General features: G+C 33.8%; 1 protein-coding gene across 1 annotated transcript in view; it reads right to left on the bottom strand.

Moving 5' to 3' along the window:
* The window catches only part of TMEM161B (transmembrane protein 161B), a 43559-nt gene that overhangs the window by 12908 nt on the left and 14676 nt on the right, over positions 1-15975 (bottom strand). The window contains exons 3-7 of the mRNA XM_083355524.1: positions 15692-15775; positions 13149-13246; positions 10713-10869; positions 2581-2732; positions 2118-2178 (exon numbers count right to left, since the gene is read on the bottom strand). Coding sequence (XP_083211650.1) covers positions 2118-2178; positions 2581-2732; positions 10713-10869; positions 13149-13246; positions 15692-15775 — 552 coding nt within the window. The remainder of the gene's footprint in view (positions 1-2117; positions 2179-2580; positions 2733-10712; positions 10870-13148; positions 13247-15691; positions 15776-15975) is intronic.

The following is a 15975-nucleotide window of genomic DNA, read 5'->3' as shown; positions in this document are numbered from 1 at the left end:
GGGTGTTAAATTTCTACAGATGGAGGAGAAATTGGAGAAATTGGAGCAGAGAATGGAAGAAAGGATGGAACAGAAACTTAGAGAAATGAAGGTAGACATTTTGTCCTCAGTGCAAAAAGTTGCTAAATGTGTGGAGGTGCTGGATGATCAAGTGCAAGATTTGATTCAAAAGAATGCTTTATTAGAAGCAAAAGTATTGGAAATTGAAGATTTAAAAGACAAAATCGACAGTGAACAGAGCTTGGCTCAATTTTACCAGATGCAGTTTGCTGTGAGAATTAGAGGCCTAAAAGAGAATATTAAGGAAGATTTAAAGCAGCTGGTTTCTGAGGCTTTTGAGGGAGTATTGAACCATCCAGCATCTGAATTAAAACAAGGTATGGACAAAGTGTTTCGTGTGAATTCGTGGATTGCTAAACAGAGAAAGTTGCCTAGAGATGTGGTGGTTTATTTTGTAAAAAGGGAAATTAGAGATGAAGTTATACAAGCTGCCTACGATACCAAAGTTGTGATTGCTGGTCAACAAGTTTTGGTTCTAAAAGAAATTCCTCCAAAGATTTTAAAGAGAAGGAAGGATTTTATATTTCTTGTGCAAGAGCTCAAGCAAAGAGATATAAGGTTTAGATGGGAGATCCCAGCTGGGTTGAGCTTCATGTATGATGGCAAAAGGTACTGTTTGAGTAATGTGAAGCAAGCGCATGATTTTTATAATAATGTCTTGAAAGTAACCCCATCAACACTTCTGGAAGCTGCAGAGGGATCTGGAGAAGGAGAACATCAAGAGGATGAAGATGCACAGATAGACGAGAAGGGTACAGGAGGAGTTCAAGCTGCAACTCTTTTGGATGATCTTAGAGAACAGAGGGTGACGCGTGCTGCCTTAAAACGCTCAAAAAAGGAAAAAAAATAAGACCAGTAGAAATCTATGGAACTTCCACAAAATATTTATAGTTAAGTGGTAGTTGTGTTTTAAAAAAAAAAAAAAAAAGTTTTGGGATGCTATGTATGGTAATAGATTTTTTTTTTTTAATTTGGAATTAATGGACAACTTACTACAGAGGAAGAGGAAGAAAGTTTTGTGGGTTAATGTGGGTTAATTTGTGTAAGAACTATTTATTAATGTGCAAATGAGAATATGTTAAGGTAATAGTGAATTGTGGAAGAACATAGATGGGAATGATGCTAGTTTTCTTTTATTTTAGTTTTTTATATATATTTAGTATTATTAAGGATTGGTTTACTATATACAAGCTAGAGAGTGATGGATTTTAGAGTTTATAATTGTTAGTATATGATTGTTTATGATTGCCTTTTAGATATATACCTTGTATTTTGCTCTGGGAAGTCGGGGGGGGGGGGAGGGGGGAGGAGGGGAAGTGGAGGGGGGGAGGTAGGGGAGGGAGGAGGGGGAGGGGGAGGGGGGGAGATAGGGGGGAGGTAGGGAGGGGAGGAGGGAGGGGGAAGGGGGTTTTTTTTAAAGGAAAATTGTATTTTATAAAACTTTTCAATAAAAAAAAAAAAAAAGTTGTGGAATACTGGTGCTTATCTATAAGAAGAAGATATTAATGTGCCAAAGAACAAAAACCAGAAGTCTATGTTTGGATCAGAAAACGGATTATAACTGGACACAAAATACTAGAATTTGAGAGGGAATAAACTAAAATGGGCTATATAATAGAAACGTGTATGTGGGGGAAAAAGGCAGAACTAATTGACACATATTCTACTCTAGACTATTCTAGACTATATTGCACTGTGATACTTACCTGAACATCCAATTAATAATAATTTTATTACTTATTTATGCTATTTCTAATTTGCCCAATAATTGGAATTGTTGGTTTACATTATACAGGTAATTATAAAATGCAGAATTATTAATTTTTATATAAAAGATACATTTATGTCTCCATCCAAGTATACAATGACAGGATTCCTGCATTTCAGACAGAAGAACCTAGAATTATTGTCCTGAACAAAATGTAAGTTTTTGGTATACTTTCAGATATTGCAGATGTGATTCTGAATTAAAGGATCCATAATTCTGAAAAATTTTTACAAGGAGAACATTTTGATGACAATATATATTCTTCTATAATATTGTGTTTTATACTTACTGGGATTCCAACCCTTGTTTTTCAAAAAATCGCACTGCACTTTCTGAAAAATTGGAGAAACCTGCAGATAGAATGTAGAAAGTAAACATAGAATATTAGGTTGCTAATGTAGAAAGAATAGAATAGTTTTAAATAGTTAAACCAAAATATCAATTCAGCTATGCATAATCTAGAACATCCTTTGCTATGTGTAAAATCAAAACACTATTTGAAAGTGCAATACACTGTTAGAAAATAGCACATTATTACAAAAGAATATAGTATTACTGAATTTAATAGTTCTGAACACTAACTTAAGAATATTTATAATTTGCAGAAAAATATTTCATGGCTGTAATACTAATGGGGAAAAATTATGAAATAGAAGATTTGAAAACAAAAAATATTGCTGAATATTTTTAAAAATATTATCTATAAAATATTTACTGTTAAGTATTTGTCCATATTAACATCAAAATATTACCTGATTCAAGTCCAAACTCCAAATAGTTTTCTGTTACAATCAGAATTACCATTGCTTTGACAAAGAAAAAGAAGCCAAAGGTTACACAGACTGATTTTTCACCTCCTTCTTCAACTTTAAAGTAGTGTGTAGTTAATGAGAACAATATTTTGCTGTATATAAGTGTCAAGGAAAAAAATCATGCAGTTCTAAATAAAGATGTTTGAACCCAAGTGCTAACATTACAGAGATTAGCCTGTAGGGAAAATTAATTTTGGCCCTATTTGGGGGAGGGAGGGAGCTGGAGTAGTAGTTTTTAAGCGATAAGGTAAATGTGTTCAGAGAAATAATTTATTAATGACATCATAAAAGGTTAATGCCAATTTCTCACATTTTTGCAAAAATGCTATAGAAAATCACATTGCTAAATTTCAGCAAAACAATCGAAATATTCCTGACAGCACAAATGAGTTTTGACAAAGCATTGCAACATTTAAAAAAACCAATACATTTTCTGAGCATGTATACTAGGCTTAAAAGAAAACCCCACTAAAATCAAATCCATTTTACCCAAAGAAGACTGGAACTTGTTTTTCATTTGGCAAATTTTAAAAATTGGATCCTGTAGGGGGAAAAAAAAGACTGCATTCTTGGGGAATACCAGTAGGGTTGAGGAGGAAGAATAATATAATGTGCAGGTTTTCAGAAACCAGCTATTATGTGGAAAATGAATACTTTTGGAAAAGAAACCTTAGCCCTAATTTGCTCAAAATGTATCATAAGATGGACTTCTGTTAAAGCAATGGCAGACTGAAAGTGAGTTTGCTTTTAGCCAAGCCGACAAGAAACATGGGAGAAAATAAAGCCACAAGCTCAATAAAGGAGAGGACTTGGGATCACTGGGTGCTCCTTTCAGATGCTCCCTGTGATGAAACTGTAAAATAGTGGTTTCTGGTGGGTTGGGTTTGTCCCCTTCATTTCTTGATCATCTTTAGTAGAAATGACTTGTAAATAAATGGCTTTTTTGATATTAAAAATTTTCAGAAGAAAAAGTTTCATTATACTGGGTGATTTTCCTTCCACCTGTAGAGAAAAAAAAAACTTTAGGTAAGCGTAAAACCTAAAGAAAAACTTTTTTTATTTGGAAATAAGCATCAAAAAGATTATTAAAATGTTGGTTTTAGTTTTAAATGGAGTAGGGAGTCAGATTGATTGAAAATGAATTTTGAAATACTTCCTGTAGTTTGCTAAAATATATGCAAATTTTGAGTTTAACTGTAAAAAAATTCCCTTGGGAATATATGCTGGATGAGAAAAAAAACATAATAGGAAACCCTTTAGGATGGTTAACTAGAGGCAGATTCACTGCTACAGAATGGAGATAAAGTATTTTAACTCAGAAATGTCAAGGACATTTGGTAACAATGTACCCCCAAACTTCTCTTTAGACTAACTAATACAATAAAAATGGGCTTAAAAGAAAGAGATAGAAGAGAATATAACTGAAAATCAGAATAAATGTCTATGGAGATTTTCAACTATCCAGATCATGGTTTCCCAAACTGAAGAAGCTTCTTGGATGAGAAGTGAAACATTTTCAAAGAAAAAACAAAGGAAGTCCAGTTGTCTTTTGAAAAACACCTTTGGGACATGAAGATTAGATTGTTTTGGATATGGATTTAAAACTGATAAGATACAAGAAAGATACTGGTAGGCATTTTATATAACTTATAGATGAAAGTGGTTGATGTTTTAGTAGTTAAAAGGGACACATAGGTAATAAACCAACAGTGTTACTTGGATATGTCGATTTTAACTGAGAAGTGACTTGAACAATTTTATTTTGGATTTACAACAGAGATGTGATAAGAAGGAACTCCTGTGAAAACACAAGGAGAGAAAGAAAAGAAATCAATATTTGGAATATGACCTAAAAGGAATAAATATCAAGATCTTTAAAAATAAAATTAAGTTTTACAAATTGGCTGATTCAACCAAGATTAAGATATATACAATTCTTTTTCCTCCCTATAAGTTTTCATGTTTTTTTCTTGACTAGAACTGAATCATGAAGCTTTAACAATTCATTTTTAGATGTCGGAATAAGAGAAAATTTTGTTGCATTTTTAAAAGAAAATGATAAGCTATAGTATTAAAATTGAGAAGAGATGAAGATAAGAATTAATTGGTGGGATATCATTTGATGGGATTAAAGATTAAAATTTTAAATATGTTACTTCTGATAGTGCGTAATGACTTTTTTCCTTAAGTGTGATGGGTTTTAAAAGATTTGTTTACAGATAAGAAAAAAGAAGTGTTTTTTCTTTATATTTTTATAAAAAATGACAAGGTACTGTGTAAGTGAGGAAAAGAAATATTGCACTGTTTTGTTTAAACTTAAAATATACTTATTTTTGGTATTTCTTAATGGACCTTTGTTTGAATCATAAGACTCTATTATTTACTAATAAATAAGATGAGAAATGAATAGAATAGAGCTGGAGGGGACCTTGGATGTCTTCTAGTCCAGCCCCCTGCTCAAGCAGAACCTATACCGTCTCAGATAGGTGAATGTCCAGTCTTTTCTTAAAAATCTCCAGTGATGGAACGTCCACGATTTCTGGAGGCAAGCTGTTCCACTGGTTGATTGACCTCAGTGTCAGGAAGTTTCTCCTTAATTCCAGGTTGCTTCTTTCTTTGATCAGTTTCCAACCATTGTTTGTCCTTCCCTCTGGTGCTTTGGTGAACAACCTGGCCCACTCTCCCTTGTGGCAGCTCCTCAGATACTGGAACACTGCTATCATGTCTCCCCTATTTTTCTTTTCTTTAGACTATCCAAACCCAAATCCCGTAGCCGTTCTTCGTATGTTTTAGTCTCCAGGCCTTTGATCATCTTCTCTGATTTTTCTCCAAACTCTCAACATCTTTTTTGTGATATGGTGACAAAAATTGGCTGCAGTATTCCAGGTGTGGTCTTACTAGGGTTTTATAAAACGGTACTAATACTTTGCGTGATCTTGATTCTATGCCTGTTCATACAACCCAGGATTGTATTTGCACACTGCTGGCTCATAATCAAGTGATCGTCCACTAGGACTCCAAGGTCCCTTTCACAGTTACTGTTTTTAAGCCTGGTCTCGTCCAATCTGTATTTGTACCTTTGGTTTTTCCTGCCTAAATGTAAAACTTTGCTTTTCTCCACATTGAAACTCATTTTGTTGGATAGGACCCATTGTTCAAATTTGTCAAGATCTTTTTGGATCCTGAGTTTGTCTTCTGGGGTGTTGGCTACTCCTATTAGTTTGGTGTCATCTGCAAGTTTGATGAATTCCCCAACTTCCTCCTCTAAGTCATTTATGAAGATATTGAAGAGTGCAGGGCCTAAGACAGAACCTTGTGGTACCCCACCGCTTACTTCTCTCCATGTGGATGTAGTGCCATTGAGGACTACTTGTTGAGTACAGTTTGTCAGCCAGTTTCCTAGTTTTCAAGGAGTAGGTTGTGGTCTACTTTGTCAAATGCCTTGCTGAAATCTAAGTATACTACGTGCATAGCATTTCGCTGGTGTACTAGTTTAGTCACTTTATTGAAAAAATGAGGTAAGATTGGTTTGGCATGATCTGTTTTTAACAAACCTGTGCTGGCGACTAGTTATGACTTTGTTTGCTTCTAGTTGTTCGCAGATCTGTTTTTTGATTATCTTTTCTAGGATCTTCCCAGGTATTGATGTTAAACTGATCTAGTTTCCGGAGTCTGATTTTTTTCCCTTTCTTGAAAACGGGGACCATATCAGCCCTTTTCCAATCTACAAGTACTTCCCCTGTGCTCCAGGATTTTTAAAAGATGTGGTGCAGTAGTTCTGAGATAACACCTGTTAGCTCCTTCAGAACTCTGGGATGTAATCTGTTAGGCCCCAGTGATTTATACTTGTCAAGGTCAGATAGGTATTGTCTTACCATTTTCTTGCTTATTTTAATTTTTGTCTCTAATTTGTCTTTTGCAGTGGCTTTTTTTTGGTATGTTGGGCTATGGTTTCTTTTTGTGTGAAGACTGATGTAAAGTATGAGTTAAGCAGCTCTGCTTTCTCCGTTGCCTGTTATTTCCATGCCATCTTTTCTCTTTAGTGGACCTACAGTTTCCTTGACTTTTTTCTTGTTAATATGTTGGAAGAAACCTTTTTTTAAATCCATGATTTCTGTTGCAAGTCTTTGTTCGTTCTGAGCCTTTGCTTTCCTGACTTCATCTTTACATGTTCTGGCTGTCTGCTGATAATCAGCCTTAGTTATGTGTCCTTCTTTCTCTTTTTTGTATTTGTCGTTTTTGTCTTTCAGTTTTACTGAAAATGTACTTGTCTTAATGAAGGGGAAATTCATTTCTATATTTTTTCTGTTTTTTCATTTTATATTTTTCCCTCCTCCATTTTTCAATATTTCTCCTAGTTTACATTAGTTTTATCCTTGTGTTTTTAAACTTCAGTAAAAATTATTATTATTAAATGTATCATAAGTGACTTTTCTTTCATTTAAGAATTATAATTAGGCCCTTCAGGTTTAATGGAAACATTAAAAACTCAGCAAACTATTGTATATTTTCAAAATTAAGCAACACTCTTTTAAAAGAAAATTAAACAGCTCTATTAGCTCTTTAAGAATAGATTATTAGATTAAAAATTAGATTCCTTATTAGAAACTACAGTATTTAAAAATATCGGGGGCGAAATATATAAATGAAACTTAGCAGTCTTTTTTATTTTTACTTTTATTAATAATGATATGGTCCTTTTTAGAAGATTTTTAAATGTTTTAAATTATAATTGAAGAAATCCTCGACCCTTTTAAACAAATAAGAAATTTAGAAATTACTGTTACATGGGTATTGTTTTAAAGTTATAGTTTTTAAAATATAAAGTAATTGTTCAACAAGTTCCAACATAAATCTGTATGACATCAAAAGCGGTAACATTTTTTTATTGCCATACACCAATATTGAATACAGATGCATAAAAATACTTGCATGCTTTGTGGATTGGGGTTTCCTCAGTGTAGGAAAAGTTTTAGACTAGGGCATTTGTTTTATTTATCGTCAGAATTGAGTGAGCAATCAAAAGTAATACTGGTGATCCCTCCTGAATCTATCAGCTATAAAAACACACACTAAAGTCAAATCTAGCCCTATCTTTCTTCTATTTGCAGCATATTTTAAGACAACTACTGAATGATCTGCTGTCAGCCAGAGCTGACATAGAAGACACGTTTCCATAAAGAACATACATCAACAAAGAAAGCAGTGTCTAAGAGGTAAATAGAAACAGAATACGGATTATAGAAATTGAGAACCAGCCACAACTTTTGCAGAAGAAATGGGTCGTAAACATTCAGAAGAAAAAAAATGATACTATATAAAATAGCAGTTCCTAAAGAGTAGAGGGAATGTTGTAATTTCCTGAAAGACAAATGATCACAGAAGTCTAAGATAATGGTTCTCAAACTGCGGCCATATGGCCCCTTGACTATTTAGATTATTTCAAAGGCCACAGATGAAAAAAATGTCACTTGCCCCCCCACCCCCTCCGAAAAAGATTTTTTTATGCTGCAAATACTCTTTTGCCAATGCCAGAAAATAAGATAATCCATATCTTGTAATGGGACCTGGATAGGTGAGGACCTAGAAGAAAAAGAAGTTTGTAAAGGGGTCACAGGCAAAAAAGAGAGAAACATTGGTTTAAGACTTGCTACTACAGGTATATATGGAAACATATTCATGCAGTATGCTATCTACCGAACCTTTGATTAGAAACAGGTGTTTGAAGGATTTTGTGCTTATATTTCGAATATAACCTTTCTGAAGTATGTGGAATTAAAACTTGTCTTATCAGAAAAAATATGGTCTGAAAGCTTTAGCAGCTTCAAATACACTTGAAGTATTTAGATATTTAATAGATGCTTTATCTGAAGTTACATCAACAAATTTAATTTTACACAAAACAAATCAATATACTAGTTAATATTGGCAATATACTGTATATGATCTGTAAAATAAGAAATAAGCAACCTAGAACTAAGGAGGAACTTCCTGACAGTTAGAACAATTAACCAGTGGAACAACCTGCCTCCAGAAGCTGTGAATGCTCCAACACTGGAAGTTTTTAAGAAGAGACTGGACAGCCATTTGCCTGAAATGGTATAAGGTTTCCTGCCTGAGCAAGGGGTTGGACTAGATGACCTCCAAGGTCCCTTCCAACTTTATTATTATTATTATTATTATTATTATTATTATTATTATTATTATTATTATTATTATTATTATTATTATAGAAAGGCTTATGAAATATTGAACATACAGTATTTCTTACAATTTAAAAAGTTCATTCATTCATGAATTATTTTTTTTACTTGATTCTCACAATAATGTCTTCAAAAGGAGAAACAGCATATATATTTATGTTGGCTCTGTAAAATACCTAAAGGGTCTTTGACTGATATGATTTGGTCATATCCTTTTATGGTTCATTTTTAGTCTCAAGGCATTATAGTTAACACAATTATGAGGAAAAGTATAGTTGCTAATGGTTAAAATGTGATCCTGAACTATCACTCCCAAAATATGGAATTTGACATTTTAGGAAGAGTTCTGGAACTAATACAGAAGGATATGTGTAGCTCAGGGTTGAACTGTTGCATCCTTGGTGTTCTCGGAACTTGTTTGCTTGCATAACCAGTGCTAGTGTGTGGGTGGTCTTGTTCTCTATATTCAATAGCTTGCTCTGCCAGTGTTGGTGGGGGTATGGTTTTCTCCTTAGTAGTTCCTTTAATGGTAGTTTTCTGCTTTTTATTAGCTTGTCTTCTTGGTAGTTCCTTGATTAGGATATTGTTTTCCATTTCTTTTCCTGCTGTTAATCCCTGCTTATCTGGGTGTTTGCTGCTGGAGAGGATATGGTCTTTTGGTTTCCTTCTTAGCTTTTTTACAATTTTGAACGCTGCGTAAATGTGATTTATCTCTATGTATCTATTAATGGCTGACTAATCTGAGTGCCCAGCTTCCAGAAACTCCCTTGTGTTTTTGGATTTAGCTTGGTCTACAACGCTCAATTTTTCAGTTGAAACTATAGTTGAGTCTGTCCATATGCTGTAAAAGAAAATAAGCAGCCTCTTCTAGGTTTGAAAGAATACATTTTCCTGTACTAAGTACTAAATCTTTCAGTGAATAATAAAAATAATATTGGCCCATATGTTCTAATATTCAGAATAAGGGAAGTAAATAAAATTACTTCAAATTCTTGCTATGTAAGAGGAAGTATGATTTAATAGGAGTAGAGCTATGAGAATTACTTTCAAACTACAAAAGAACCACAATACAGGTAGTCCTCAACTTACAATCACAATTGAGCCCAAAATTTATGTTGCTAAGTGAGACATTTGTTAAGTGAGTTTTGCCCCATTTTAGAACCTTTCTTGCCATAGATGTTAAGTCAATCACTGCAGCTGTTAAGTTAGTAACACGGTTGTTAAGTGAATTTTGCTTCCATGTTGACTTTCTCATCAGAAGGTTATCATGTGACCCCAGGACACTGCAACCATCATAAGTCAATTGCCAAGCATCTACAGAATTCTGGCTATGGTATAATAATAAAATATCTTTAAGTAATTACAGTTTCCACAATTGTTTTCATAATAAATATATTAAAATCTAGCATAATCATTTTGAACGCACTTTAGGTAACTTTGAACTAGGTGGCTATAAAGTGTTTTATTCAACTTATATTAGGGACAAAGGTAACCGTAAAATATTATTGTCTGAGCTGCTTTAACTTAGTTCTGATGAACTAATCCCAATTTGTAGAAACTTTTTTCTTAGCCTTAACACAAATATTGTGGCATGAACTAAAATATGCCTAGTGATGATTAGTGCATGGTGTTATCCAAATACCATGGATATCAAATACCATGTCTGTTCCTAGACAGCAGGAAAATTCTAGAAGATGTAATCTAACATACTGTATTTGGAGAATATCGGATTGGGGAATGCTATATTAGAGAAAAAGCACCAGGTATTTCCTATGAACTATTTCTTTAAAAAAATTCCACCGTGAATTTCACAAAATATTCATCTTTTTGAAAGTTTAACAGAAGTTCCAGAACACTTTAAAAGGATACATTGCAAAAGCGAGAACAAGAAAACACCAGACTATGCTGATATTCATTTCTTGCGAAGGCTTCATCCAAGTATAGTAAGCTTCAGTTACCAAATACACAACTGTAGCTGCCACTGTGAAGTCCACCAACCACTGATACTCAGGAAAATAATGCAGGGCTAAAATAAAAAGTGGAAGTTTAGTAGTTGAAATATACATACACATATTTATAAACCATCTTCAGAGCACAGACCTGGACATCTGTGAGACTATCAGCCTCCATCAAACAAAAACTGATAGGGTTGACATGGGTCCCATCAAATAAGTGATACACACGTTAGACCAAGAAGGTATGCCTTGCCCTATGGAATAACATTTCCTGACAAGTTCAAATCACCCGTCTGTGCCCACCTTTAGAAAGGTCTTGAAGACATGGTTCTTTCCAAAGACATGGGCCAAGATGCTAAATGAATCCCCTTTAATAATCTGAATGCGTGTTTCTTGCAGCACATGTGGTTTTTAATTGTTTCTGTTATATTCTTTTTAATGTGATGTTCTCACATTAGTATTGCTGCTTGACACTGACAAGACCCTAATCAGTTTCATATTAAAGGCTTTTGTTTGCCTAAGCCAGCAGTCCCCAATCTTTTGGGCATCGGTTTTATGGAGAAAGGCTTTCCCGCGAACCGGTGGGGGCACGGTTTTGTTTGCTGTCTGCATCCAGAGGATGGGGCTTTGCTTTTTGGCATGCCATGGACCAGTGCTGGTCCACAAACCAGGGGTTAGAGACCCCTAGCCTAAGCAACTGGTGGCTCACAACCCAGAGCATACTAGGCATACAGCCTGCACCAGCACATTCCTTTTGATGTGTATTCCCATTGTGTGCCTCCTTATTCTTTTGCAATCCCTCTCTCCAATGAATGTAAATACAAATATTCTCTTCTTGCTAATTATCTGAGTGTTGGAGTGAGCATTTAAAAGGGCAGGGGGATTGGAGAAAAGGGCAATAAAATTTGCCCTTTTACATGACTTCCTTGTGAACCAGGTTTCTGAAACTTTCCTAGTGTTTCACCCAGTTATTTGGGGTCTATCTTTCTGACATCGTAAAGCAAAGGAAATCTGAAGTAAAATCATAATCACAGTTGCAGTCATGCGATTATCACTTAGTGACTGCTTTGCTAAATGAATGCAGTTGCTAAATGAGGGATACTTGTACATTTTCCTGAAGCACTTTATATGAGCAAAATGGGAAGACAGGGAAGTATAGTAATAATTAATAATCCTAGTTACTTGTCCTTTTCTCAACCACCAAATGTGGTTGAAATAAAACCTTGTCTCAGATATTCCCAGATGTTTCAAAAATATTACAAATGGAATGATCAGATAACTTGATCTCAAAAAATATATTGAAAGTTTTAAATATAGATTCAAGCATCACATATAAATGTGGAGAAAGGATGCGAACGTTAACCAAAGTATTGCATAAATATCACATTCCATCAAGTTATTTTTATATGCACTCAAAAACCTGTTTTCCAAGATTTATTAAAGCTCATTAGGCAAGTGCAAAGCTTGAAGGTGCTGGTTTATTAAGTATTTATTAAGATATTATGTAATATCCTCCTAATATAAATATAACAGATATACATCTCTTTAAACTACTTTTTCTTAACGTCAGCACCTTTAAAATGCATGGACTTCTGGGAGATGAAGTCCAGGCATCCTAAAGTTGCTGAAGTTAAGAAACATTGCTGTAAACTTCCAGATTGTTCTGCTTCCCTTCTGAAGTCTCTTCTGGGATCCAATAGTTAAAGACTTTTGTACAATAATCTTATTCAGTTAATGGACTTAATGGATGACACTTTGTGAGAATTAAAAACTCCTTAATGAGAAAAATGTTACCACTTTCATATCTCTATGGGATGAACATTTTTGCTTCCATAGGGCAAAGTGCGTTCACTCAGACAAATCCTAATAAAGATCCTTAATTCTCATAAACTAAAATAAATTATAAACATACCACCTATTTTGCATAATGGTAACAATTTACTTACATGCATCTACTAAATCTAGCAGTTACAATATTGAATCAATATGATTCCTTTTGATATGTTTCTATTCCTTCAAGAATCTGCTAGAATTGAGCAAGTTTTATTGTAAAATAAATAAATATTTGAAATTCAAAAGGAAAACTTTGCATATACATTTGAAATATTCCCTCTATATAGAAAGTTCAAAGAAGCCAAGGATAGCTTATAAAAAAGTTAAACACATGGAGATGAATTAAGCATACTAATGGATTTTTCGATTATTTTATGACTGCCTAAATACTAGTCTATGGATCCTCAAGCTGTAGCATTTCTCCTTTTTTAAAAGGTATTTTAAAAATATTTTCCAAAACAACAAATGCTTAGGAACACAAAATTTTATCGTGATTCAATTTATTATAATCCCTTACCCAATGCATCCATTTCAGTGATAGATTTTGTTTCCAGATGAAGATTAATATCTTTAGGAATGGTTAATGGTTTGTTTTCAATGTGACCATTGTACTTCCTGTTGAGATAAACATATATTAAAACTGTCAATATCGCATCAACTCTTACTAAGACTCTAAAATTGCTACTTAAAAAGTAGCATGAAACACAAACATCCTCATTCATAAAGAAAAATAATGGGATGAGGTGCAAGCCATCTCCAGTTCAGCTACTGCTAACAATAATATGATCATATGATCATCTAACTCATATCTATCCAACTTAAGAACATTCTCTTCTAAAAAATTACCACAAGGGATAAACATACATCATTGGGCGCTTAAGTTCCTGTGCTCCCACACAATTATACAGCAACCACAAAAAATAAGAAAAGGTTGAGGAGTTTGGAATTAGGATATAATAATGCAAAAGAATATTTTTGTTCTTTTTTCTTCTCACTCACCCTCAAAAAGAATCAATTAAGATAAGAAAAGAGGATGACAAACAACTCAAAGAGTACTTAATAGATTTTAATAAAGCTACTTTCAATATTACAATGTTATTCAATAGACAGAAATGCTATCAAATTTATTTTATCTGTTTTATCAAATTTATCTGTGAATCTAAAGGCTGAAAACTTAGAAACTGCTACTCAGCTTAATCTAATTGGGTATATGTGCAGACATGTGCAAATGAACTTGAGTTTTTTTAACCGAGTTGAACTAATGAGCATCATATCATTCCATTTTTATGCTAGAATTTTTCATAAGTACACGTACAAACCCAACTTGTAAAATTCTGGCAACTCTTTTGCTGAATGTCAAGAAATGAAAATAGGCAAGAGAAATTTAGTAATTTAAGTTCTAGGAATCAAGAACACAAAAGCTCCTAAAGATGCTCCTGAAGTCACAGCTTAAAGCTCACAGGCTTTATTATCAATGATTTTTCTGTAACAAATTCTTCTGAAGAATAGCTGAAATCGCCTTGCATACTAAGCATCCTTCATGTGTTCTCTTCTACCTTTGTTAATTTGTTTGTAATACATTTACAACTGTTCCATAAAACATAAAACAAGGTACTGAAGGATCTACTAAATCTTCAGGAGCATTTGGCTGCTGAACTTTCCTTTGGAAAACCTAATTTCTAGCCTTTATAATTTAATGGAGAAATAAAGTTGATGCACAATTTGTATAAACCTTTCAGATGGAAAACACTGTTGTTCAAGTAAAAATTTGGCATAGTAAGTGAAAGAATAAGTTGTAAGAAATGGCTGCCTGAAGGTTAAGTTATTCTCAGTGGCAGTCCTTCTTATTTGGGATGCCTTGATCAGTGTATTACTTTGGTATCAGACAGCATTTTTCAGGCCCTTAAATAAATACTTTTAGATTTTAACTTTTATTCTGCGATGGAGCACTTTAATTAATTTACCATGTGGTACACTTCATTCTCAAGAGTAGCATTAAAGCTTGAAACTCAATTTGTAAAAACTTCACAGAAGACAACACAGGCAAACTGTTGAACTACAACTGCCAAGAAAACAGCACAGTCCCATCTTTGTAATTATCATAAGTCAAGTTTGACTTGTGATGGCATTTACTGTTGTACAATAATTTTAAATAAAACATACAAATAATTAATTTTAAAAGAGACTTTTCTCAGTCTTGCTTATAGTTTTACCAGTGGACAGACCTAGTAGACTTCAATCCTCTAGTATAGGGGTGTCAAACTGCTGGGCCGTGGGCCAGACGCGTCATCGGGAAGCCACGCCCACCCCATTGCTGGCAATGGCGAAAAAGCTCTGATACATTGTGCGACATCACGTGACATCGCGAGTTTGACATGTCTGCTCTAGTAGAAGAAATCTTATAGGTTATTTGAATATTTAACTTTTAAACTATAATTAGTGTGGGATCAGTATCACACAAACAGAATTCTTCCATGTTAATGTTCTAAAATTATCTATACAGAAGTCCTTGTAAGTGTCAGTAGAACAAGAGATTAGTCAGGAGAACATTAGATCTTGCATCTTGGATGGTCACATAATACTGATTTTGGCTTGTCGTCTGGATAAGTTTTTTTTTTAAAAAATTGACCAAATAAGTTGTAATTCCTGACTCTATCCTAGTGTTACTCTTTTTATTGTAATACCTGTTCATTTTAAATTCTTCCATATAAACTATGATGTATACATATTTAAATTAAACAAGGAAGTCAGCAACGTAAAGTCAGTTCTAATTGTACTCTGTACCTTTTCTTATCCTTTTAAACCAATAAAATGCACAATAGAGACAAGGGCAAGTATAGAGATTACCTATCTCCATTTCCTCTACCTTAACCCTAACCCTTTGATTTTTAGTATGGTATCAACGTTTTAAAAAGCAGATTTGCATACCTGTACAATTTCATTCTGTGCAAAATCACTTCTAAAAATTTATTTCCATAATTAAGGAAATCAAATAATCAATCACAATTTACAACTATGTAAAGATTGGAAAATAATTAGTTACCCACACTGTTTTCATACCTATCTTTCTTGCTTTTTCCCTTTTGTTGTTTTCCTGCAAGAATACGTAATTCTTCTTCTGTGGGATGCAGGTACCACCGCAAACTAAAAAACAATCCCCACCAGAAAAACATTAACAACAATTGGAATGACATTTTACTAAATATAATGCAAGCCCTTGCAATTCAAATAGTAAGGTTAAAATAGTTTTAATTATATCTATACTTGCCCATGAAAGCTTCTAGTTATGCAATAGGTAAAGGTAAAGGTTCCCCCGCACATGCGTGCTAGTCGTTTCCGACTCT

This window comes from Vipera ursinii, assembly GCF_947247035.1.
Source record: "Vipera ursinii genome assembly, chromosome: 2".
NCBI lineage: Eukaryota > Metazoa > Chordata > Lepidosauria > Squamata > Viperidae > Vipera > Vipera ursinii.
This window is presented reverse-complemented; position numbering and strand designations above follow the sequence as displayed.